The sequence below is a fragment of the Trichosurus vulpecula genome, chromosome 7 (assembly GCF_011100635.1).
Source record: "Trichosurus vulpecula isolate mTriVul1 chromosome 7, mTriVul1.pri, whole genome shotgun sequence".
Classification (NCBI taxonomy): Eukaryota; Metazoa; Chordata; class Mammalia; order Diprotodontia; family Phalangeridae; genus Trichosurus; species Trichosurus vulpecula.
This window is the reverse complement of record NC_050579.1, coordinates 207512753-207540281: the sequence shown is the minus strand read 5'-3', so window position 1 is coordinate 207540281 and position 27529 is coordinate 207512753. Positions and strand designations below refer to the sequence as shown.

The window sequence follows — 27529 nt, the reverse complement described above, 5'->3', positions numbered from 1 at the left end:
TCAACTTCTCCATCATGCTACAGCTGTATGGAATAATCCCAATGATTATGTTATAGTAGAACCTTTATTAAAAATACCTTAACAATAATAGGAATTCTGTTTTTGCTCTGTTTGGTGTAGCTTGCTATCTTGTCATTTCATTCTTTCTCCTAAAAAAAAAAATCATTTTTTTAAAAAAGAAAGGCCAAAAAACTTTCAGTATGTATTCTTGGTTCTATTCCCATTTACCCCAATTTAATATTCACAGTAATGATCCTCTGAATAAAGGTAGGATTAGAAGTATATGCCAAATGATGATTATACCATTTATATTTTCAGCATTAAACATTTAAATAAAAAAAGTTGTTACCCAGAACACATTAACTTATTGATTCTAGAGATGGTTTCTTTTTTTTTATCTTAAGCACATAGCGCAGTGGCTTGCACAAAGTAGATGCTTAGTAGATTTTTAAAATTTATTGAGTTCTTGTTAATCAGCGTTTCCATTAAATTTAAGAACGAATAATTCATACTTGTTTCCCTTTGAAACAGTATAATGAAAAGCTAACCTCCAGAATAAATACCTGATTTATTCTGTTAGTAATTTTTTCTCAATTTACTTGTCTCATCATAATGTTCTCAGGGCTACATAAACTACCTCATTGGACTGTTCTTTCAGAATTTCAACTAAATTCCTGTAGTTGGATTCTGGGATGAACTCACTGCATACTCTAGAGATCAAGTAATGACCTATAAGTTTCTAGTGTTTATGTTTTGCCATTTATTATGTAGTTTGTTTCTCACTGAATGTCATTTAAATACTATTTGATATGGAAACTTGATCAGTAAGTAGAGATGACTACAATGTTACTTAGCTGAGTTCAGTTAGTTATGTGGAACTTTTCAGTGCTTACAAAATCACAACTTACAGTTGTGTTTAGTTAATTGCCAATCAGGAAGAACATGTTCTCTGAAAGTTATTTACTTCTAACCAGTAGCCATTGGTGAATATGTTGATGTGTGCCATTCAATTATGTTTAAAGACTCTGAGCAGCAAAAAAAGACTAGTAGTTAATTCCACAGCACCGTTATTTAATTATGCAACATGAGCTGGGTGTGTGGTTTATATTATTGACCTTCCTTCCTTGTCTCTACTGAGAAAAAAAAATCCCCACCCACCCCCCTCTCCTGAAAATTTTTTTTTTGTGAAACCTAAGGGAATGGACTCTATAACTAATATTTCCTAAGAGTTCCTGAGACCAAAAATGGTGGCCCTTCTCTTCCAGCAGCTGGAATCCAAAAGATCTTGAAACCAGTCCTGAAAGGCTTGCTCCTATGCAAGAAATCCTGATGGCTTTTGAGAGGAAGATAGAGAACTATTCTGGAAAAGTTCAAGTGGTAGTAGAGGTGAGTTATTGACTTGGAGAACCTGTTTAGGGACTATAAAAATTCACTTTCTGTTTTTAATGAAAGATTTTAGAAAACTATATGCAGTTGAGGCAACTAGAAATTTCAGTCTACATGTTCTAGAGAGATCCTAACAAGTATATAATGATAGATGTAGGCACTGTGCCTTTATGTTCCTCCTCCCACTCCAACCCTTGTGCTCAGTCTTTGTAAATTAATGCTGTATTTGTTTTTAGTTTATCTTGAATATTACGTAAATATACTTTCTTTAAAATTTTGCTCTTTGAGTTTTGTTTTGAACAACAAATTATTTGTTTTATTAAAGTGGAAAGTGAACACGGGCAGGAAGGAGGTCAACATACTGAGTTGTTTCATAAATATTACAGTTGATCTCTTTGAAATATCAGTAATTGCATATTGAAAATTTGAAAGGATATGAAGACTAAGGATAATTTAAAGTTTATTAATGAAACAATAAGAAATTATATGGCCTACAGGGTTTTTTAAATGAGGTATTTGCATGTGCCGTAAGACAGCATAACTCAGAGGATAGAATGTTGGATCTGGAGGCAGGAAGACCTAGGTTCAAATCTTGCCTTTAATGCTTACTAGATGTATAGTGGATAAAACACGTACTCTCTCTGACTTGCAGCAGGTTCCTCATTTTTAAAATAATGATAGTAATACTTGCAGTTACTACCTCACAGGGTTGTGAGGCTCAGTTAAATGTCTGTAGAGTATTTTGTAAACTTTACAATGCTGTATACGTTTTATGGATATGTGTTGAGGGTAGGATTTCAATTTTGAACACACTTATGTATCTCTTATATTCCTTTATCAAACTAAAATGTAAGCATTAAAAGTCTTTCTAAATAATTGAAGTGAATGCTTACATCTTTTGTCTACTGGCCATTATTATATAATAATATGCTGAGGAATCTGTCTCAACAAAAGCTTTGCAGCCCTTCCCTCACCCTTGAAGCAGCTAAAACCCAGGCCCTTCCTCCTAGACAGAAATACTACAACTTCTGCTCCTGTACTTATATAGTCATGAGTTTAGAGATAGAAGGGACCTTAAATATTATCCAGTCATCATTTTTCAGAGGAGAAAATAGACCCAAGTACTGTTAATCAACTTGCCCAAGGGTACATAAGCAGTAATAAGAGTCAGAGCTAGGATGCAGACACAGATTCTCTGCTTCCAAGTCTGCCACTTTTTTCACAGACAAATTGTTCTCATAAAAAAGGGCTTAACCCAGTGTGTGGTATATAGTAGTGCTTAATAAATGGTTGTTGACTGACGTGGAGCAATATCATGGACTTCCCATCTTGACCTGAAGAATTTCCCAAATCCTTTTGATGAAAGAATTCTCAAGAATTTGCTAAGACCAAAGTCTCAGAATGTTTTGCTGAATTTATAAAGAAACCTGGTAAGGGGAGGTATATCAACATGTAGAGGGAAAGAGAACACAATACAGAAAACAGAGTTTACGAACAAAAACCAAACTTTTGCCCCAGGCAAGTGGAAGCTTTCTAGTTAGTGGTGTATTTCATGGTGTATTCCATGTAACTGTAAATGCACATGATCCATAAAGAGCTTTTTCTTAAACATTATTAATTTTGCATAAAGGAACTTGTCCCCAGTGTGTGGGTCAACAGACCACTGACTCAAATAAAAAAACAGAGGTGTCTCGGCTTTCTCAAGGTAGAAACAAAACGGAAGCTTTATTTGATCAAGTCTCGCGAGAATTGGGCATCTCCCACTACCAGGGCAGAGATAGTAGTGAAGAGAGGCAAGGGGGAGAAGGCAAGCAAGGGGATATATATCCTTGTACAAACAATTCTAAGAAATCCCACCCCAGAGGCTGGACTTCTGTCCCCATTTGCAGGGACAGGTGGCCTCACAATCTAACCAAGAATAAGTTTTACCCAATACCAGCACAGAAACTACAGAATTACCTTATAAAGAAGCTTTAATGTTAAGATGGCGGTTTGTGAGTAGGCTAGGGGAGGGGGAGAGGGGAATACCACCTGATTTCCCCGAAATCATATGATTTACAGGAAAACAAAACTTAGGCCTACTGAGGTCCACATCCTAACTAAATTTGTACTATTTGAGTATCATCTTGCCTGAGTTATTCATAGGGAAGCTTTCACAATCTTGTGTTCCACTCACCAGTATTCATTTGTCAAGGTATATAGAGTGGATGTTTAAATTTACTTCTGTAAGTTTGACATGTACTTATTAGAAAATGTAGACTTTTGAATTTATATTTAAAAAATTAAACTTGAGCAATAGTTAAACTTTTGAGTGAGTCATTTGCTACACTTCCTTTCCAAATGGCGTCTTTTGTCATGACGTGATCACTTGCCTGTTATTTTTTTTCTATTTAATTTCAGGCCCCCTCCCCCTTGATTTTTATTATCTTGTTGCAAGAGCATTTGGTTTCTGTCATTCTTCCTTGCCTGTTATTACCATGCTTATACTTAAGATTTTTGTTTCACCAAAAAACATTTTACCCACTACTATGTTATCCTCAGCTACAGAAACAACCTCAGTTAAGCAATGACTTGTTCTTTTGCTTATTTGAAATTAATATTGCTTCTTATGCTACTAATTCCTTTTGTCTTCCTGTTTTTTCTGCTTTTCTGCATTTCCCTCATGTTTGCTCTTTATCCCTTTTTAAAGAACTTCTTTAAAAATGCATTTATTCAGCTTATTAAAATTTATTTTTATTCATTTCAACTCAGTACTTTGAAGACACTAGGAATCCAATAAGAAAGCAAACAAATTATATTTTCAAATGAATAGGAAGTTAAAGTGTGATTCCATCTGTAAGTACAATTGCAAGAGAAGAGAAATGAGTTTAAGAGGAAGAAAATTTTTGCTCATTTGAAATCGCAGAACTTATTTTTTATGTTTTTTAAAATTTTGTATCTTGGATATCTATACACAGATAAACAACTACTGAAAAGCTATTGTTCATTGTAATAATCTATTGCCGGTTTGTTGTATTGTGTATCTTTTGATAAAAGGATCTAAAGAAATTCACTTTGGCTATCTCCATTGATCAAATTAATTGAATAATTATTTTTAAAAGCCTGTTATTTACAAGTTTAGGCTGTCTCTCAGGATATACACACAGGGATTTTCAGAAACTAATGAAGCATATTCAATCATACAACTTTTGCAAAAAAGATTGCTACTAATACGTTTAGTGAAGGCAAAAAGCTTTTTATAGTATTGATATATAAAAAATTAAAATTATTTATTTCATCTTTATCTCATCTTTTAAAATTTTTGTCCATGTTTTTTAATGTATGTGATATGTTAGTAGTACCTGTACATAATTTATAAACATGTAGTGTATGTGCTCAACATTAAATTCAGAGACTGTACTTTAGTTTGGCTCAGGCATTTCCAGTTTCTAGACGTCTGTGTGATTAGAGCTGCTCAGGTTCTATAGGAAGGGGAGGAGTTCTGCTGAGGTACGTCTTACTGGTTCTTCAATACTGGTGAATTTTTTTGGATGGGGAATCAGTTTGGCTAAGAAATTGGAGGTTTCTAGCCTGGAACCTTCTAGACAGAAGATGGAGGTATGGGATGTTCTAGAAAAGAAGAAGGGCTTGCTAGCTAGGAGAAAGAGATAGGACTAAGGAATAAATGGTTTGTTGGCTGTTGGAGAAATTGGCCAGAAAAGCCAGAGGTTTTTCTAGACTAATAAAGTTGATCACTTAAGTTAACAGAATATGTTTGGATTCTATCAGTGTATTTCGTACCTGCATTCTTCAGAACTATGGACTCCATGATAGAGGAAAAAGAAATTGTGCCTTCCTACCTCCTGAAACTCTCCCAAATTGCTAGGAACTTCAGTCCAGTTTATACCAGTTAGGATTCCCTTCTGGAACTATAGCAAGTAGTCATCCTATCTTTGCTGGATGACTACCATTTGACTGGGCACTTGTTATCTCTTGAGTCAGCTTCTGCACTTTTAGATAGCTCCAATTTTAAAAAAAAAAGTTCTTCCTTTGGAGCTAAAATCTGCCTTTGTAATTTCCACCTGTTTATTACTGCTAATAAGCCCAACAGAATGTCTGTTCTCTTCAGATATTTGAAGGCACTATCATGTGTTTTTCTCACCTTTCCCCCTGGCAGATCTTTTCCAGGCAAAATATCACCAGTTCCTTTAACTAGACATCACAGAAGTTAAAACATTGACAAAAATAACCTATTTATATAGTACCTTAAAGTTTACACAGCATTTTGAAAAAAGGAGTACCTTTCTAACAGATAACCTTCTAACTCAAGACTCATTTAGGTGTTCCTTTATAGGGAATATTAATTATTTCCAATCATTTTTTTTCTCCTTTTAAAAATCAGTGTCCTTAGAATATGTTTTTTCCAAGGAAATACATTTTTATTTTTTGAGCACCTATAGAAAGTCAGCTCCTTGAGGACAGGCACTATTTCATTTTTATTTTGTATTCTCAGGCCTCTGCCCAATGCCTGGCATATAGTAGGTGCTTAATAAGTAGAAAATCTTCCACTGTGAAATGCCAGAAAAGAGTAGCATTTTTCCATGACTGTTTCTTAGGATAAAGGAGCATCTCATTTTTGGTACTCTTGGCTTTTTGTGACTGTTCACTGAGATATCTCTGTGCCTTTAGGATAAAAACTTTGGATCATATGCATCTGTTTCGGTAAGACAGTGCTTCTCAGGATAATACTCTTTGAACTTCGCTGTTATACAATCTCTAGTTTTCTAAAATCGGCAGAAATTTTGCTTGAATATTTTATGTGGTTTCATATTAGTTCAATAAATGATTCTATTTGTTACTGACTACTATCTTGTTTTCTTTTATGGAACCACTTTAGCTTCAACAAGCATATCTGGAAGAACTTTTCTTGGGGCGACTAGACTGGAACCAAAGCAAACCTTAAAAGAGCAATAATTACCTGTTAACGAATGTTAATTAGTACTTAATCTGATGACCAGTGAAGCAAGTCAAACCCTTTAGGGTCCTGTAGTGATGTCCAGTCTTAGTAATTGACATAATTTTAAAAAAAGAAATATTGATACTTTTCTGTTTTAACATTTATTCCTGAATAAGCAAGTGCAAGTAGTTTTCATTTGATTTTTCTAGTTCCTGCTGAATATTTGGAGAAAAGGTCATCACTGTGGCAGTCAACCTATAGGAATGTATTAAGCACCTCCCAGGGGGTGCAAATACCAAAGGGATATTGCCCTCAAGGAGCTTAGATTCTGCAACATGACCATGTAAGGTTTTAAGTCCTTTGAATCTCTGAGAACTTGTAAAATGGGATTTGGCTGTTATTTTGGTCATTACCATAATTTCATTTAAAGTATATGCTTTGTTCAGTTGTTTTAGAAGACTCTTCTTGATCCTGTTTGGGGCTTTCTTGGCAAAGATACTGGAATGATTTGCCACTTCCTTTTCCAGCTCATTTTATGAATGAGGAAACTGAGGCAAACAGGTTAAGTGACTTGCCCAAGGTCACATAGCTAGTAAGTGTCTGATGCTGGATTTGAACTCAAGTCTTCCTGATTCCAGGCCCAGTGCTCTATCCACTGCATTATCTCGGTTAATATGGAACCGTGTAAAACATTCACAAAGGGAGGCTGACCTTCATTATTATAGGTGCCATTAAGTTAGTGTATTAAGGTCTTTGGATTTATGATCATTTTTATGTACTCTTCTTATATGGATTATGTGAGAGAATCAAGCACGTATAAAATATTTCAGGATTTTACCATCTATATTGATGCTTCATCAACATCCCTAATCTCCTAATTCCTCAGTGTCCTAAAATCCCACAATCTCCTCCTTTACTCCAATTGCACAAGGAGATATTTACATCCTACTTTTTAATCAAAAACTCTGATATTTGCTCTATCTATAGAGGACTATATAGACTATAACTTCTATCATTCCGTCTCTCCTTATACCTCATCTCTCTAAAACCTGTTCTTTGCCCCAGTCTTGACCTCTAGTGCCTCTACTTCTCCATACTTTACCAGCCCATTATACTTGTTTTGACTTAACCTTCTTCGTCTTACAGTCTTGACCCTGTGCTTAACCAGTTCAGACTTGGAGAACCTGTTTAGGGACTATAAAAATTCACTTTCTGTTTTTAACGAAAGATGGAATTTATATTTGATCCTACAAGTAGTAGGAAGCACTGGAGGTTATTGAGCAAGAGAATGATCTGTTTAGACCTGTGCTTTAGGAATATGGGCAATTTTAAAATGATCTTTGATTCCTCTCTGAATCACCCAATGCATTCATTTAGTTGCCACAACCTTGCTGTTTTACATATGAAATGCTTCTTTCATCTGCACCCTCCTTCCCACTCTCACAATAACCACCCCAGTTCAGGTACTCTTCTCTATTAAAGTGTTTTAAAAGCCCTTAAACTAGTCTCACTCTCATTTTTCTTCCCTCTACTCCATTCTTTTCACTGCTCTTCAGATATAGTTTTCCCATTGTACTCTTCTAATTGTGGTACTGCTCCCTTCAGAAACCTTCACAGCTTCTTTCATTGCCTTGTTCTGAAAGCCCTATATAGTTTATTTTTTCCGTTTTGTCTCATAATAACTCCCTACTGTATATCCTATGTTTCAACCAAAGTGGACTTGATTTCTCATAGATTATTTTCATGAAAGGGGGAGGGTATGTGTGTGTGTGTGTGTGTGTGTGTGTGTGTGTGTGTGTGTGGTTCTTTGCATCCCCAGTGCCTCCTATAGGATATTGCATATGAAAGGTGCTTTATATGTGACCACTGTGTAAGTTAATGAATATACTTGTCTGTAGTGCAGAAGAAATAGTAGAGCAATCCTTAGATTTAAATACAGAAAAATTTCCCTTTTTTCATGCAATACTTTAAGCATGAAGAATTCAGAATTAATAATTAAATGACAGTGACTTGTGGTATAATTAATCAAATGATAGTAACTTATGGAAATGGATGAATTTTCAGTGTCTTTGAAATTTCCAGTGTTTGAATTACTCTTTAGCATATGTCTTTGATTAAAAGATAGGAGCCAGATTTGTTCTCATAGGCATGTTTCTTCTGTAGGAGGAGTAGAAACAAGCAAAGTTTTTAAGAATTATATTTTTCTCCATTTAAAAATTGGGAAGATTATTCCCTATGGATTAGTTTGCTCTCAGAAACTAGAATAGTATTTCCTATAGCCAGTCCATTACTCTTAACTCAAATCCCTTGCTGCTGGAGACAAGAAGCTTGCAGTTTGAAGATAAATGTGAGAAAAAGCTTAGTTTTTGTTCCAAAATAAATGTGTGCTTTTTATCAGTCCCATTTCTCTACAACCAATTTGCTTTTTCTCAGCTTACCAGGGAAATTGCATCTTTAATTTCCAGGAGCGTACAACTTTTTTGGTCTCCTAACAATACACTTTTAACAATTATGTCTTCTTTTGAGTAACAGAAGTTGTAAAAGACAAATAAATCCAATGCTTTCTTCATTATACAACAGGAAATACTTTTATGAGCTCCTCCCCTGCATATAAAATTTCGAAATACCTGTTATTTACAGTATTTGAAGATTTTCAGAATGCTATAGAAAGAAGACTAGTAGTCAGGAGCCTTGGATTTTACTTCTAGCTCTTCTATGACATCACTAGGGCACAGAGTAGATAGAATGCTGGACCTGGAGTCAGGAAGACCTGAGTTTAAATGCTGCCTCAGACATTTACGAGCTGAGTGACCCTGAGCAAATCATTAATTAAGCAAATCTCTTAGTCTTAGTGGAAACTCTACACACTTGTACACATTTGTAGAATGGGGATAGTAATAGTATCCACCTCACGAGGTGAGTATGAGGATCATATCATGTAGTGCTATAGGGAAGTTACTGGACCTCACTTTCCTCATTTATAAAATAAAAACTGGAGTGGATTAGGTCCTTTCTAGGTCAAGAATTGAACCTGTTGCGCCATAGAACAGATAATGAAACCTCTTCATCCTTTTGGCAGAGCAGGGTGGCATGTTTTGTACATTGTCAGATGAAGTCACTCTGTCAGCTTTCAGAGGCTATGGAGTAATGATTAACTGCTCTTTATTACAGGAGAAGCTTCAGGCTGGCAGAGGTGGTCAGAAAGCACCAATGATACAAAACAAGTGTAGCAGCCATAGGATCATAGATCTCAGCCTTTCTCTCCAGTTTAAAGATGAGAGGACTGAAGGAGGTTAAATGTCTTGTCCTAATCTCACAAAGGTATTAAAAATATCATATGATTTGAATACAGGTCCTCAGACTCTAGAGACCGTCATCCAGTGTTCTTTCCAGTGTACTATCCTGGAATTAGGTGATTTCTAAGGTCCTTCCAGCTCTTAAAAAAATTATTGCTGTAAATCCTCTACCTTCTGATAACCCCCTTTCCCTCTCCCACAAATGGAGCAGGCAAGATTTGTCTTTTGTGGGTTGAAGATGGGAGTTTATAGAAGTGAGGACTTTGCTTTAGATTAGACAATTTGGAATAGTGACCTGAATAAAAAAGGCTAAACTGAAGAAATTTTCTTTACTAAACTTCAGGTATTATAATTGTATTATAGAAGGGTGGAATGTCTTGGAATACCTAAGAAATTGGAAAAAATAACAATTCAGTTTTTCCTGTTATTGATGAATTATGGGAAAAAATCATATAATTTAATATTTACTTCCTCCACAAAATAGAGATCAAATTAACCACCTGTTTGGCTAATGTCGCCATTGTTGTGTTGGCCGTGAACCGAGTGTTTTTAATATCAACGCTTACTAATTTTGATGTACTATATTTGTCATTTTCATGTTGAGATACGTGTGACAGTACAGACTAATCAAAGAACCTTTCTGGATTGAGCTCAGGAGCCAAAAATAACCTCACTTGAGCCCTAAACTTGCATCCTAATGCTACTTTCTGAAGTCATGTTAGACCATAATGCTCTCAGTATTTACCACAACAAAAATTTCCAGCACTATTATTTTTATTTTCTATCCTGATGGCCAAATATAAGGTTATTTTCAACATAGTGAATGGATATAAATCTTAGACTTGGCCATGTTTGGTATATTTTTATTCTGTCATTGAGTGTTCTGCATATCAAATATAATAATTTGTATTGTGCTTTATAATTTACAAAGTGCTTTCACATGGATTCTTATTTAGCTACTGGTCATCCAAGGAAATGGCATGCTTACATTAAGGCAGATCAATTGTATGTTTTCCTTTAAGCAGTGATTCTTGATGTATTTGGTGCAGGCTGTTTCCTCTTGTCTTATACCATAGAATAATACATACCAATATGGTGCTGTCTTATCATCTTTCTGACGCATTGAAACATTATTAAAAGTTTCTAATTTATATTGTTCGGAAGAGTCCAATGAATAGCTAACTTGACAATTCCTGAAGATACAACGAGAAAAAAAATTTTCTCCTTCGGCCTCATAAAACAAATGGAATTGTAGATCTAGAGCTGAAAACCCTAGAGTATATTTGATTTAGCTATTTTCTTTTGCTACTTTTGTTCTGTAACTGTATTTCTCCCCCCAAAATTATAAATATACTTAAGGGGTAATTTCTTTGGTTCCTATTTTTCTATAAACATATTTTGTATCAGATATTTTAAAAACTTAGTCATTTGAAAAACCAGGTTTATATATGTGCAAATATAAAAAATTTTAAATAAAATACAGTATACTTATTTCTCTGAGTCACCTCAACAAACATTTATTCATTGATAACTATATACAAAGGCTTATCTAAAGGCAAAAACAATAATCCTGCCCTCAAAGAGCTCACATTCTTTTGGCAGAGACAAAAAAACAATTATGTGCAACATTCATTCACACTCATATATAGTCTCTGTGTATGTATATATGCATATGTATACACACATACATATATACATACATACATATACACACATATACAGTTATCTCTTCCACATTGCAGGGGTTAGGGGCACAGCACCCCCAAGATCTGGAAAATCTTTGTAAAAGTTTTTGGCTCTCCCTTCTTACTAAGAAGTCTTCCAGCTTTGCAGATTCCCTTTTCTTTTTTCTTAATATTATATAATACTATACATATATTTTATGCAATTCTGAGTTTCTAAACTTTTTCTGTGTCATCTGCTGGCCTTCATGTGTTATCTGCAGCTTCTGTAAAACTCCCCCAAAATTCCCATTTAATTTCTTACGCCAGCCTGCAATATATTGAAACTGTGGTGGGGAAAGTCGCAGTGTGGAAAGGATAACTGTATATACATATATGCTAAATTGGAGGTAATCTCAGAGGGACAACACTTAGAGAGAGAGGAGAGACAGAGAGACACACAGACTCGTGCATGTGTTTGCATTTGCCTGCTTGCATGTTTGTGTGTGATCCATGCAAGAAAGTGGTGTCCAGGCTGGGTCTCGAAGAGAGCTCAGGAGAGAAAATTTTGGAATGATGTCAGAAGGGAAGAAGGCCAATGCTGCTGGATCTTGGAATAGGTGGAAGGAAGTTAAAAGTACAGAAAGACTGGAAGGTAGGAAGAAGAGTAGGTTGTATAGGGCTTCAAAAGCCAGAGAATTTTATGTTTGATCCTGCACATGATAGGGAGCGCTAGAATTTATTGAGTGGAGAGGTAACATTATCAGACTTGCAATTAAAGATCATTTTAGGCACCTGAGTGGAGAATAGGCTGGAATGGGTAAATGAGGGAAACTAATCATAACTATGTCAATAGTATAGATATGAGGTGATGAGGACCTGTGTAAGGGTGGGATATGTATAAAGTGAAGAGAAGAGGACACATACAAGAGATGTGAAAAAGGACTTGGCAACAGATTGGTGAGTATAAGTGAAGGACCAAGGTGACACCTTAGTTGTCAGACTGGGTCACTGGGAGGGTGGTGAAACTCTTGTCAGTGATAAAGAAGTTGGGAAGAGAGGAGGGTTTGAGAGTAAAGATAATTGAATTCAGTTGTGGATATGCTGAGTTTGAGATATCTACCAGTCATCCATTTATCTAGTAGATATTTGCTGATGTGAGACTACAGATTACAAGAGAGATTAGTCCTAGACAAATAAATTTGAGAATCATCTGCATGGAGATGTTAATTGAATCCTTGAAAATTGATGAAATCACCAGAAAACTGAATCTAGAGAGAAGAGGGTTAAGGACAGACCCTTGTGAACACACACACCACATAGGATTAGATTATTGGATATGGCCTAGATGAACATCCAGTAAAGAAGATTGAAAAGGAGCCAATCATACAGGTAGTAGGAAAACCAGGAGAGAGCAGTGTCATGAAAATCTAGAGAGAAGAGAACATTTTGGAGAAGATCATCCACACTGTCAAAGTTTGCAGAGGGATCAAGAAGGATGATGCCCAAGAAGAGGCCATTAGAGGTGGCAGTTGAGATCATTGGTAGCTTTGGAAAGGAAGTCACCAATAATGAATATCAATAGAATGTGACTCATAAAGAAATAATTGTGTACACATTCTTAAGTGATTTTTTTTTGTATCCTGATGCGCTTTACATGACAAATTGCAAAGTCTGCAAACGAATATTTTCTGAATAAATCTGTACTTTAGAAAATGCTATCACAGTGCCATTTTTCCAAATATACCCATCCTGACAACTTAAGTACACAGAAATAAAGATATTTAGGAAATCAGCTTGTTGAGAAAGTGGGTTTTGAAGTTGTCCTTGTCTACCTCTTTTTTTTTCCAGGTTATCTTGTTCTTTCTTTACATTACACCTTCTTGATCAAGTTTTGTTTTACCCAAGAAATCCCTTATTAGAAAGCAGATGGTAGCATACCTTTAGGTAAATATCTGAGCTTCATAGCAATACCACTTTTGAGGTATGGGCTAATTATCTCTTACAAAGTCCTTTTAAGAGAATTTTGTCCAACGTACTAACATAGACTGTGGCCTAGAAATTAGAGTATAAATTACACATTTGGTTGACCTTTGGCCTTGGTAGTTTATTGATCGTATATGCTTCAGACAACCACCAAAATTTTGTAATTTTAAAATTCATACTTGTATTTAAACTTGATTTCATTAAATACTAAATTTTGGGGAGCTTCTGGCCAACTATGGTGTTCTAGATGGAGACACTAGTTAAATGATTAGAAAGTGTCCAGAGTCAGGAAGATCTGAATTCAAATGTATCCTCACATATTTACTGGCTTTGTGATCCTGGGCGAGTAAAATGAGGATAATAATATCTTCCAGGGTTGTTGTGAAGATCAGATGAGATATTAATTATAAATTCATGTGCCAGTGCCTGGCTCATAGTAAGTGCTATATAAATGTTAGCTGTTATCAGTGGTGGGATTCAGCTGGTTCTCACCAGTTCAGCAGAACTGATACCTAATTTTATATTGAGTTTGATGAACCTGTTGTTTAAATGGCACTTGTAATCAGGGTTCTCTCTAAGGTGGGTGCCTGGGCACCCGCCCAATATGGAAATAATAGGTTTACATTTTACTCTTTTTTAACATTCATCTGCACAGCAGTGTTTTTAAGCGCCCATAGTAATGTTCATTCTGTCCACAGGTGAAAAAAATTGATGGTACTATGCTTGTAAAATTAATTTATTCATTTCTTAAAACTCATTATACCTTTGATGAAATACTACATTTTAATTCCTTCATTTTTGTTATTTCAGTAAACTAACATATTACATAAAGAGAAAAAGTGCCAAACAACCAGGGGGTGATAAGCTGTCATTTGATTCCACTTTGTGTTATGCCCAAAATTCCCCCGAGATATTATGTGTGTCTGGTGTTCCCTGAACAGTGGAACCAATAAGAAGCTGGAACAAAATGAACCCATAGAAATTGAGATTTCAAGGGTTATCTTATTGCCCATTTTGGAAGCCATGGAAGTAGAAGAAAAAAAGAGTTAGAATAGATAGAATGAGTTTTGGTTCTGCATATATTCTAACGTTGGCTGCTGTGGTCACATGGCTGCTTTCGCTCCATGAGTATACATTTTTGTCAGGTATTATTTAATATTTTTTCATTAATAGTTTAAAACTTTTTTGTAACCTAGTTTTGTATACCTTTTTATTGTTCTTATTTGAGTATTAAATGCGTGAAATATCGAACTACCTTTCGGTATATCTTTTGTACATTAAAACGGTCATTAGGGCAGAGAACTGGTTGTTAATTTATTTGAAACCCACCACTGGCTGTTATTATTGTTATTAGTCTGTGCATGAAGATAAAGCACAGTATAACATGCAAGTAGCACTTTACCATTTTCAAAGCATTTTTCTCATTATCTCTTTCAGCTCTTTAGTGTCCTCATTTTACAAATGAGAAAACTGAACTTAACGGGAAGTTAAATGACTTGTGTGAGGTTGTTGGACCTAGGTCTTGAAATGTATCAGTTGATCAATTAGTTCCTTATCACTGGACATCTTCAAATGTAGTCTCAGTGACCATTTATTTAATCTTGAAATTTTAGAGGTAAATTTCCGCTTAGTTCTGTGTTGGACTAGATACCTTATAAGTTTCTTTCCAATTGTAAGAATTTTCTAAATCTAAATTTGTTGCTTTCCCCCACCTCCTAACTACTCCACACTGTGTTTTAATACAAACAGGTACCAACAATCCGACAGGCTTACCAATAACTTCTCTTCCTCTCCCCCCACTCCCAACGCTCTTTTGCGTGTATTAGATAACAGGTTAGTTAGTATTGAATACAAATGTTGCAAGATGTAGCCACTCTTTGAAAACTGGTGAAAAAAGTTGTTTTAATTTTATTTTTCTTTGAGCATTTCTTATGAATCTGTAGAACTACATCCCAGAGAAAATGTGTTAAATTTTTGTGTTTGTCCTTTACCTCAAATACTTTTAGCCAACTATATATGCATATGATATTTTTCTGCATGTAAACAGACATACACAGAATGTAGTTATGAGACAAGTACATCTATTTAATTTTTTTAAAACTAAAAGATATTACTGTGTCTAAAACTATAGAAATATACCATTTGTAATAAATAGCTTTAATTTAGAATTATTTTTCTTTGAAAAAGAAATATGTTTGTAGTGAAGACTCTACATGTCTGTTATTTAAAAGTACTCAAATGGGAAGTTATTTGTATCTTATCTCTAACCAATTGTTTTTTAAAAATTTTTAAATTTCAGTGCATGCAAGATATGGGAAATACAAAGGCAAGAATGCTCTATGAAGCTAACCTTCCGGAGAACTTTCGACGGCCCCAAACGGACCAGTATCCTTTCGACTTACTAAATGATTAAAACATTTGTTAACGTATTTATCTAACCTCAGTTTGCCTGATAGTTTTTAGGAAGATGGGGATGTTATAGTGTTCTTTAAAGAATGAAACTGACATTCACCTAACACGGTGTTTAGGAGGGGCTCAGGAAATAATCTTATATGCCTATAGCATTATTGGTTGTTATGGAACACTAATTCAGAAATCCACTGTTAACTATAAAATTTGATGACAGATTTATTTTTTTTTTACTTTGGTTAGGGAGGCTCTTGTATTTTTTGATGTTTTAGATTATGTTGGTATTCTTGGTTTATGAGAACAATGAATAGTGATTTTTTAATCATTTTTAAAAGATATCTGCATTAAGAAATTATTGTATTTATACAAAATCGTCCTTCACTGTATAACAAAGACAAAATTCATTCTTATTTATGGATTACTATGACAATTTGCATTATTCTTTTACTACTGATATTCCTGCTTTAAGGAGCCATCAGGCTCACATCCTAGATGGTGTTCTCAATTCCTCACTATCTTTTATCCCCCTGTTGTCAAGGCATGTCGATTTCCCCTTTGCAGCATCTTCAAATATGCCCTCTTCTCTCCTCTGACACTACTACCACTCTGGCGCAGGATCTCACCTCATGCTAGATTATTTCGATAGCTTGCACCCCCAGTCACCCTATCTCCAGTCTCTTTCCATTCCAATCCATTCTCCATTTAGCTAACAAAGTGATTTTCCTAAAGTACAGATCTGACCATGTCACTCTCCTATTCTGTCCACTCCAGTGGCTCCCTATCACTTTCAGGATCAAATACAAAATTGTCTGGTGTTCAAAGCCATTCATAACCTAGCCTTCTCCTGCCTTTCCAGTCTTCTTATACCTTACTCCTGCCACATGCTCTTGAGATAATCACACTGGCCTGCTGGCTGCTCCTCAAACAAGATGCTTCATCTCTGACTCTGGGCGTTATCTCTTGCTGTCCCACAAGTCTGGAATGATATCCTTCCATATTTCTACCTCCTTTCTTCTTTGGCTTCTTTTAAATCCCACCTAATATCCTATCTCCTTCAGGAAGCCGCTTTCCTAACCCCTCTTAATTCTAGTGTCTTTGCTCTGTTAGTTACTTCCTATTTATCCTATATATGGCTTGTTTGTGCGTATTTATTTGCTTGTTATCTTCCCTATTAGATTTTGAGCTCCTTGAGGGCAGGAACTGTTTTTTGCCTGTTTTTGTGTAACCAGCACATAGCACAGTGCTTGCCACCTAATAGGCAGTTAATAAATGTTTTTGATTGGCCAGTTTATTCTTTACTTTATCCATGAGAACTTTTCAGACTACATGAATAATAAAATGTAAACTCATCATTTTCGTAAGGTAGAACATATAAAATACCCTAAAACAGTGATAGTTAAGGTTTCTAGAAAGTCTAAAGTACTTCAAAATTAATTTTGTTAGGTCTACATGTAATAGCCATGTCTACCTCCAAGCATTAAAAAATAAAAACAACGCAAATATTTCTTTTCATTGTAACAAAATTAGGCCATTTGTTTTTATTTTCATATTTGGAAAAAATCAAATCAAAATATTATAAATATGTTTGAATCGAATTGAAACTATATCACGTGTTTTTCACTTCTTGAAACAATTCATTATTCTGTGTACTGGTGATATTTTAGTTATTTTATGTTAGAAATAATTTCATGTGTCTTCTGCCTGTTCACTTTAGGACAAAGACAGTGTCTGATTTCTTTCCACTTGACAGCACACCAGTTATCTTCTTCCCTCCCCAGTAGCTTTGGTTGACATTAAGACAAGGTTTTCTTGAATACTTTGGGTGAACTGCTTGATAATAGTATTATACTTTATAATATCCTGAACCTAGCAACAGTCATTTAAGTAATCTATCAAATAAACTTTTGCCCATAATCAGAAAATCATTTCATCGTAGCCTGTCTTACTACTGTGTGTAGCCATCCATAAAATCCTTCATAGATGATAGGAAGATTGGCCTAATCATTGACCTAAGTCATCTTATACATCATGAAAAGCTCTAGAAAAACAAACTACAGTTCATTGTTACAAGTTTCTTTGTAGAAAACTTTTCTAACATTTATAGTACTCTTTGGGTTCAAGTTGTACTTTGGACATATACTGGCAGTAAGCCACTTAACCTCTTGGTGGGAACTCATTGTAAATTGCAGAGTGGGTGACATCTTGTATTGGGAGGAAAAAGTCCTTCATGGGATATTCCCTGTATCATTAGAATCACATATCTCAGCCAAAGAAAATTATATTTACTCACGTGGGACACTATTTGCAGTATAAGTAATAAAACTTACTTTACTGTGTCTATGATTGCATCAGTTTCTGTATTCACTATGATGATCTAAAGCCACGTTTGCCCATGCTGTGTGGCCTTACTTAGTCATCAAGTGTTTGTTTTGTCCCAGGCACCTGTGCTAAGTGCTAGGGATACACATACAAGCAAAAAGAAAGGCACTCTCTGTTCTCAAGGAGTTTACATTCTAAGGGGGGAAGACCACTCACAACAGGAAACTAAAAGGACAGTGTGTGAAGAAGGGGAAAATGGTACTGAGTGTAAGGACATGATGGAGGAGTGTAGCCTGGTGGAAAATGAAAAGATGGCTGTCCTGGTTGCCGTCCTTAAATGGAAGGTTTAGGAGGAGCCTTCCACTTATAAAGAGGCCCCAGAGGTAGGGTTGTTCCAAGGTGTGAATTCCAGGACTGAAGTGATTTTTCCAGGGTGAAGGTGTTTCTGGGACATGGTGGAGAAGTCTAGAAGAGGCCAGCCTGGTGGGAAATGAAGTAGCATAGTGGCCTTTGTCCTTGTCTTCTCATGTCTTCCAAAGGGCGCTTCCCTAGCACAGTGGAAGCCTTTATCTAACTCTCTTTACGTTGCATAGTAGATACAAATAGAGCATGTGTGCGAACTGATCCTGTGGTTCATGTTGCTTATTCTGCATAATTCTTCTTTGGGAGGGTATTGCAGCCACCTTACCATTGCCTTTTGTGTGACTCTCAAATTTTAATTTTCTACAAACTGTGGAGTAGTGATAGTGATAAGATGGATAGCTGTACAGGATCCCTAAAAGAATGTTATTTAAAAAGATGGGCTCTTATTTTAAGTGGAAGCTTGGGGAGAGGAGGTCATTACAATCACTGCCTACTTCATTCAGAGCAGTCTGCTTTTCTCACTTCCTCTTGTCAATTCTTTGCCCAGTATTGTCTATTTGTAGCATCTGTCTACAGAATATATGGTAGACCAGCTCTGTGGGTCCAGATGTTTATCAGTCTTTGGCTTTCTTCGCTGATTTTTTTATTTGTGCATAATTAGGCTGAACTCCTTATTGACTCTGGATTTCATTTAAGAAACTCTGAATATTCTTGTTCTTGCTGCCATCGGTGCAAAGTTATCCACACATAGGAGCATTTGGAAGATCTCAATCTCTATATGGAATTTCACTTACATTTAGATTGTAATCTATTACACTCTAAGATACCTTTAGTGAGCATGTCTCCCCCCCCTTTGTGCCTTATCAGTATTAGTAATCAGTGCTAGAGTCATCTCTTCTGTTAAATTTTTTTAGAATCTTGTGTGATTTTGCTATTTGTCTGAGAAACACCTTCCTAGAGGAGAATCTTTCAGGTGGCATTTTGCTCTACCAAATCAAATTCTTTTTATAGTCAACAAACAGTAGTTCTGTGACTATAAAGAGGTGTCCTATCACTTGACAAAACCTACATGTTGATTTTTGGTATTTCATCAAGGATGTCCTCAAAAATTGCATGTTTTTCTTATAAAATTTTTATAGTGAAAGTAAGGTCCTTATGGATTGGAAAGTAGGGTCTTCATGTTGTTATTCTCTTGATTGGCTCTTTCATTTAGGGGGAAGGTTTAATTAGATCTGAAATTTGTTTTCAAATGTTTCATATACTTCCTTTTTTGAAATACCTTGAGAATAATTTCTTCAGCACTTAAAATTGTTATCTCCTCCATTGGAGGTCCTTTTCTATATATTGATCTAGTCTAGCTGTTCTTCCCATCATGATTTCTTTTAGTGACATTTCTAACTTTTATTAACACAGTGCCCTGCCCCATGGCGTGCCCCCTACCCCCCTTTTTAATGTGCGGCTATAAATATTTTTGGAATTTACCTCATTGACATAACAATGTTGATTTCTCTTAGTGAATCCTTCACTTATACATAAAGCACCAAGAGGTGAAGTTTATATTTCAGTAGTAAGTTACCTATTCTCAGATTTATGATATTCATAGAACTGCCTAACTTGCTTGCCTTATCCTTATAGGCAGCTAGAGGCAAACTGAGTTAAACTGCAGTATTTAAACTAGCATAATATAGGACCTCTCTACAAACTTAATAAGATTTGTCACTTTTTAAAAGCTTTACAATTTTCAAAAGTCATGCAAAAGCTACTGTGAAAGTGTAATTTCTCATGTGGGATGTGGTTAATTATAGGCTGCATGTACCAGTGCATGACAAATGATAAAGCTTTACATTAAGCTTTTCATTATTAGGATTTTTGGTCTTATCTATAAACTTTAATTACTTCATTTTCATGAGATCTATTGTGCAGCAGAGCTAATCAACAGTTCTTCTCCTTTGAGGTTATTTGAGCTTTTCAGAGTTGTTCTACTGTCAGTAGTATGTGCCTAGAAAATGGAATATTGTGTTCTATGGGAGTAGATGGTAATTTAATTGTCTTCAAAAGTGGTAAGTATCTGTAATGAAAGCAGAAATGTTAATATGGGTGTGTGTGTGTGTGTGTGTTAAAATATAATACATGCATTGTTTAAAAATTTCTGAACCCCCCAGAGTATTATTTTAAAGGCCTTTTATGGGGAGGGAGATGTGGGGAAGTTAGGGAGAAAAAAGGGTTGCTCTACTGAGTGCTTTTTACTTTCATTGTGAGGTTTGTTTTTTTTTTTAAACTTCAAGTTACATAACCTGGAAGTTTAAATATTAGTGGAAAATGTAGTCTTTACTGTTATTTTCCTGACGAGTTATAGTGCCACTTTTCTCATGTTCTTTGTTGTGTTCTGTTGATTCATATCAAGATAGCTTTAAGTCCTCATGAAATTTGGTGTCTGGATAGTGGGAAGTAAAGATGAAATATTTCCTGATTTTTTTCTTAATTTTAATAGTAGTTATCACTCGTTAAGTTGACATTTGATGATATGGAAGATACTGTATAAAGAAAGTTGCATAAACATGTTTCTTGCTTAGTTCTTAAGGTGTTCAGAGCTACAAACATTAGGGGAAAACAGAGAAGATGCAGAAGATGAAATAGAATGAATATGAAGTTAAACTTTTACATATTTGTTTATATATACATGTGCTTGCATGTGTGCTTTTTTTTCTTTACTATTTTAGATTTTATGAGTAAGAGAGACTTAACTTTTTAAAATAATAGTGAAGTCAACCAGGGAGTCTTTAAAGTTATAAATATTTCATGAGAGAAACAATGGATTTTATTATCAAATTTTAATACATAGTATAAATCAGATAATGCCCCCAAATATTTAAATTTGTCATTAGTTTCTCTTCTTAGAAGATAAAATATTAGTCTTTATCCTTTCCTCAAATCTCTTAATACGAAAATGTGCTTTGAATTTTTAGTTCTTTAATAAGTGAAGTATTTCATATTTCAGGGTTTAGAATTCTTAATACTGGATATAATGTTCTTTTGAGTATGAAGTGAAAGCAGCCGTAGGTATAATACTGAGTAAACTCATTTTTTTTTTTTGTTTTTGTATTGTGAAGAAAAAGAAATCTGAGTTCTCTATTGCAAACCTTGCTTCATGAGATACTGGATTTTAAAGACTACTGATCTATATACTTCTTGACTAGTAAAATTTTTCTTATGAAGTAATGAATTGGTGGATATGTTATTTTAACATCCCTGAGCTAACAAAACCCCAAGAATCATATGGAATGCCTTATGTGGGGGCAATCTTTGGAGGAAAGTAAGTTAAAAGATATTTTTATAAATGTACCATATGATAATTGCCCAGTATGTGGGAAAATGTTCGTTAACTGTCTAGGTAAATGATTTTTAGGGTATTCCTGAGTTTATCTACCTCAGAAGGTTATGACCAGTCATATTCACTGGGTTATTTACCTGGGGTCTATTTCTTAAAGATGTAGGTATAGCATTACTTTTCTAGTTTTTGCTGTTTTTACTGTCATTATCAAATAGTAGTTAAACATTTAACATATGGGCTTGGCACTGTGTTAAATGCTCCTTCGATAGAGTAAATATTTGTATTTTCTGTCTTACAAGGGAGTGTTTGTTCAGATTTTGTCAATCATTTTGTCAGTCCATGGCATGCTATATGAAGGTTTTAATAGGATTGATGAAAATTGGCACCCAGGGAGATCAGAGAAGAGAGAGTGGGACTTCAGGATAGATATATCAGACTATGGTAATAAAGAAAGCAAAGAGAATCCAGTTATAATGGTACCTCATCCCAGAAGTCTTTAGTTTTAGAAACAGGATAAACTCATCCATTTATGAGATTGCAAGGAAAGAAAGATTCATTTGGGTTGGGGTGGTAACTGATTTCTGGAGACCCCAAATAAAGAAAAGCCAGACCTGCACTTAAGAAAAAGTTTCGTTTGCTGTTGTAATTTGGATCTTCATATAGTTTTCAAATGTGACCCAACGCCCTTTTATTTTTCCCACTAGAAAGTACTGTTCTATTGTAAACAGTAACCAACATTGTATGATGATCAACTATGATAGACTTAGCTCTTCTCAGCAATGCAGTGGTCCCAGAGATTCCAAAGGACTCATGATTGAAAAGGCTATCCATATCCAGAGAAAGAACTATGGAGTCTGAATGTAGATCAAAGCATACTATTTTAACTTTTTTTGTTTTCTTGTGGGTTTCCCTTTTGTTCAGATTTTTCTTTTACAACATGACTAATGTGAAAATATATTTAACATGATCCATATGTATAACCTATATTGGATTTCTTGTTGTCTTGGGGAAGGGGGAAGAGAGAGAAGGAGGGAGAAAAATTTGTAACTCAGAATCTTTTAAAAATAAATGTTGAAAACTATCTTTACATGTAATTGGAAAAAACAAAGTACTATTTACAGGAAAAAAATAAAGTGCTGTTCTTGGATTATGTATTTTAAGACAAATAGGTGCAATATATTTAAAGTCTAGCGTTAAGCATGGTATTCTCTAACTACCTGGTCTAGTCTTCTTTAGATAGTACTTAGGTCTCTGGACCTACTATGAGCTCTTTATTGAGACTGCTTGTCAGTTGGAGAGGGTCAGATAAGGTTAATCATCAGATGTAAATAACTGACAATAACTGGTTTAATATATTACTATCCCAGAGAGCATTTGAATTTTAACAAGATTCAGTGCCTAACTCAAGGAAACGAAGCTTTTATGGTGGAGTTTCAGGTATTGATGATACAGTTTAGTGGGAGAGATCGTTTTGGATCGGGGAACTTTCTGAAATAAATTAGAAGATTACAGATTTTAGAGCTGGAAGAGACCTTAGAGGTTATCTAACCCCATCATTTTATACATCAAGAAACTGAGGCCCAGAGAATTTAAGAGGGTGACACTTGTCCAACGTTACACAGGTAGTAAGTAGTAGAACTCGAATTTGAAATTAGATTTGTAATGCTAAATCCTGTACTCTTTTCATAATTAATGTACAAGCATGAAGCACCTCCTGTATATGAGGCACAAGGGCTGCAAGGTAACATGTATGCACATAATTATATAAAAAATATACAAAATAAATACAAAGCGACTGTATGAGTGAGATATTAATAGCTGGGGCAGATCACTTAAGCAGGATATTCTGTTTAAATTAAAGTTGAATCATAGTGACACACGTAAGTGGAAGAAAACACCACTGACTTAATTCTTATTGCTTTCTTTTCTCATTTCCCAACCTAACAAAGCTAGGTAATTATTCATGACTGTTAATACACAGGGATACCTGTTTGACACAATGAGTGACATTACATTGAGAACCAAAATAAAAAGCTAAATATGCTTTCTATGCTCTCAAGTGTTCCTTTTTGTTGTTTTGCGTTATGACCCGAGAAATTTCCTCATGGGTATTAGGTTGAGAGATTTTTGTTGCTTAAGAAAATCTTTCAGAAGAAAATAAAATTTCTGGAAATAATTGCAAGAGCAAAAGTAGGGTGTGATGGGGGAGAAGACTGGGTTCTTAGTATAAGAATAGTATGAATAAAAGACACAGAGTTAGGACTGAGAAAGTCCTATTAAGGATGAATATCTAGGCTTTGGTAACGTGGGTCAGGAGAGCGGGTCAGAAGGAAACAGACATTGCCACATAATTTTTTTTTCCTTAAGTTACTTGTTTTCAGAGCAGTGGAATTTTTCATCAGAGATAAATATGAAAAAAAGAAATACTACGACAAAAATGCAGTGACTGTTACCAATGTAAGTACATTTTCCCCATCTCTTCCTCTCTACCAAATGCTTAATGTGTTTGTATTAATATATCTCATGTGCTAAAAATAGAGGCTATCTCTCTGAATTGAAGTGTTACAGTGATGGATGTAAAAAATAAAATTGGGCTTGACGCCTGTATTTGCTTGTTACATACCATTAATGTGATTTAGTGAGTGAGAAATAGATTGGTGATGGAGAATATCTATATCATTGGATTTTTTTTTTAATTTAGAAAAATCCCTTTCTGTGGGTATGCCTTCCATTAACGATGAATGATACATGTCTGATGTTGCTATCTCTGAAAAATTTATCACTTGGTGGCCAGCCTCTTGTTGAGGAGCTTTTCCAGGCTTTTTTGGGCTGGTCTTCAGATACAGCAAATCAGAAGTCACTGTCTCACCACAGGGAGGTAATAGAATAGAGCTTGAGTGGCATATTGAAAGAATACATTTAATAATTAATTAAGAGGGTTTTAGTGTAAATATAGAATTGTGAAAAAATGTAAAAAGATCAAGCCGATTACAAAAAAGTGTTTTGTTTTTTTTTAAATTTTTAAAGAGCAGAGAATTAAATGGTGCTTTAACAGGTAGATCAAATAGAAGCTGGCCATTAGTTAGGTAGACAGACAAAGCAGACGCATAAGCTTCATGACTTAGATAGTTGGCCAGAGGCTTGGTAGATAATTTGACGAGTAATTAATTTTAACTTGATAAATTTAGGCTAAGATTTTGTTAGGAACCTTCGTGTGTGTTAAGATAATCTTAATTGCTTGTTTTCTGAACCAGATGTGTAATTTCCTTAGTAAAGGGAATTCCCAAAGAGGAAACTTTCTATAAATGCTTTCTGGCCTTTCTTGGCAACTTAGAGGCTTAAAGTGTTTCTTGGGGGCGTTGAAAGGTTACGAACAGCAACAGCAACTAGAGTGTGCACAGTGTTTTGGCTTTATCCTCATAGACCTGGGGGGTAGGTGGTATTGTTGTCCCCATTTCACAGATGACAGAACTGGAACAGGAGTGGGGGTTCTACCTAACTTGCCTCCAGTGACACAGCCAGCATGTATGAGGCAAGATTTGAACCTTGGACCCCCTCTTATGTCTACCCACTCTGTAGCATAGCTTCACAATAATTTTTTAGGATTTAGGATAGGGACTGGACCTGTGATTTCATTGGTATAGACAACTCCGAGTGAGAAAACTTCCTCCACCAGTGCAGGTCAGTACTTTTTCTGGAATTCTTTAGAGGATGCTGCAGTGGAAATAGTAATTAAAGCTGTGGGGTGGTTAGATATAAATCAGTTTTATGCCCCAGGACTGCCCAATGTGAATTAGAAAGAGCCAGGGGATTACCTTGGTTGGAATAACCTAAAGCCAAGATTTTTTCTTTGCCTAAGTAATCACCTGAATGTAGTAATCTTTCTAGGGTTAAGATGTTATAATGATTAAAAATATTACATGCAGCTTTTTGCTTTGTTCCATTTCCGATGAATTTTTCTTCTTTCCAGTTAATTACAGTTTAAAGCTAATTGCCTTTATGTTTTAAATTTTTTAAGAGTTTAGATTTAAGCCCTCCAACGATACATGTATGATGAAACAATTAATGTTAAGAAATTTAGAGAAAACATTTTTGTCTCAGTTTTGCAGGCAAGTTGAATTTCCTTTTTCAGTTGCATGAAAAAACAACAGTTACTAAAAGTGAAAACAAAAATTAAAACTACAGAAATCTTTTGGAATCTAATTTGGCTGCGAAATAGGCTCATTCTTATGAAAAAATTCAGCCATCATTAGTATGCTCTTCAGAATATCCAGTAACTGTTGTGGAACAGTTATCTAGGAGTGAGTCATTCTTTTGGTTTTTTAACTGACCTGACTGTTCCAGAAGTGGGAGAAAAAAGCTCCAAAAGAAGATTTGTGGAAGGTAGCCTATAGTAAATTTTAGACCAAAGAACGAGGGAGTGAAAGAGTAAATAAAACATTAAGTTTGATTTTATTTCATGAAGGTTAAATAAACCAACTTTTGCTATCCAAGTTGGCATATTCCTAGGACTGTTTTACTGATTTTATTATATAGCAGTGAGATGTGGAGTACTGCTTCCTCTGAAGTGCTAAGGTGAGTATCCCAGAGGTAGTGATGGAGAGCCTTATGAATGTGAGCAACTTGTAACAGTGAAGAATTCCAAAGAAGAAAAAGAATAAAGGACATCATCAAAGAATTGTATGACCAAAAGGGAAGATGCCTCAGCTTCATGTGGCAAGAGCCAGGGATGACTGATGGTTATCTAGAGTCCTCCACTGGTGACCTCCCTTGTGAGGAAGGGTGTTTGGGTGGCTCCTCTGTGGAAAAAAAATTTTGGGATAACATGGACAGGAGTCCCACAGGATAGGCAAGCTTGGCTGAGATGTGATCTACATTGTTACAGAGATCCTCCAAATCAGTGACAAACTCATTTGAATATATTTGGATTTAAAAGGCAGTTTTCTATGTTTAAAATATTTCAAAATTTTTTTCTTGAGTCACACATGTTACATTTTCTTTCTCCTCTATTTATCAAGTTACTTGTATGCAATGTTGTGCAACTACATTCTCTAAAGTTGTTGAGTGAAGATCTAGGGGTGAATAATTTGAAAAGGGTCATTCTTTATTACAGTGCTTATACTGTTTTAGAACTTCTAGGGGAGCAAGTTTTTTATTGTCTAAAATGTAGTTAAACTCTACAGAACAGTTTTTTGGTGTTTAATAAATTATATTGAGGATTTGGGGGGAAATACTTTTGTCAGGTCCTTAAAATATTCTTATTAGTTTATGCACATGGTGCTTTTCTCATTCATTGGGTTAAAATCATATTATGCACTTATGTCTGATTAGTAATTAGTAAGAGACTTTTTTAGTAAAAGATATGAGGATTTTTATTTATTTTAACAAGTACTAAGTACCTACTTTGTAAATCTCTTTGAGCTTCAGTTTCCTTATTTGAAAATGGGATAATACTTCTACTAATAGCCTGTCCAGGGCTGTTCCATGATTTGTAGCCATATACTATCAACAGGAGATTTTCAGTGTTGGTGGTCAGGGGTAACTAAGGTATTCCAGGAGGACTAGGACCTGGCCAAACCCTTTTGAGGGCTGCTCATCCACCTTTGGTGTCCACTTTTCGCCTAACTCTAACTTGTGGCTCCAAGAAGCTGTAGCACATGCAGCAGCCACACACAGTAAACTGTCTCAGCAGATGGGCTAAATCAGCTTGAGGGTAACCAGTAGGCCTGAAGCCCATCAGTGAATTAGGGGGATGTCTCTCCCAAGCATGTGAAGACTTCCCCAAGTGAAGTGGTTGGATGAAAACAGTTTGTTCCAGTGGCCATGAACGTGGCTAAAGCAA

At 35.3% G+C, this 27529-nt stretch overlaps 1 protein-coding gene across 3 annotated transcripts in view; it reads left to right on the top strand.

Annotated features, from left to right (window-relative positions):
* The window catches only part of SMAP1 (small ArfGAP 1), a 224708-nt gene that overhangs the window by 100165 nt on the left and 97014 nt on the right, over positions 1–27529 (top strand). For all 3 annotated transcript variants that reach the window (XM_036767086.1, XM_036767088.1, XM_036767087.1), the window contains exons 3-4: positions 15565–15650; positions 24069–24144. In XM_036767086.1, the coding sequence (XP_036622981.1) occupies positions 15565–15650; positions 24069–24144 (162 nt within the window). The remainder of the gene's footprint in view (positions 1–15564; positions 15651–24068; positions 24145–27529) is intronic.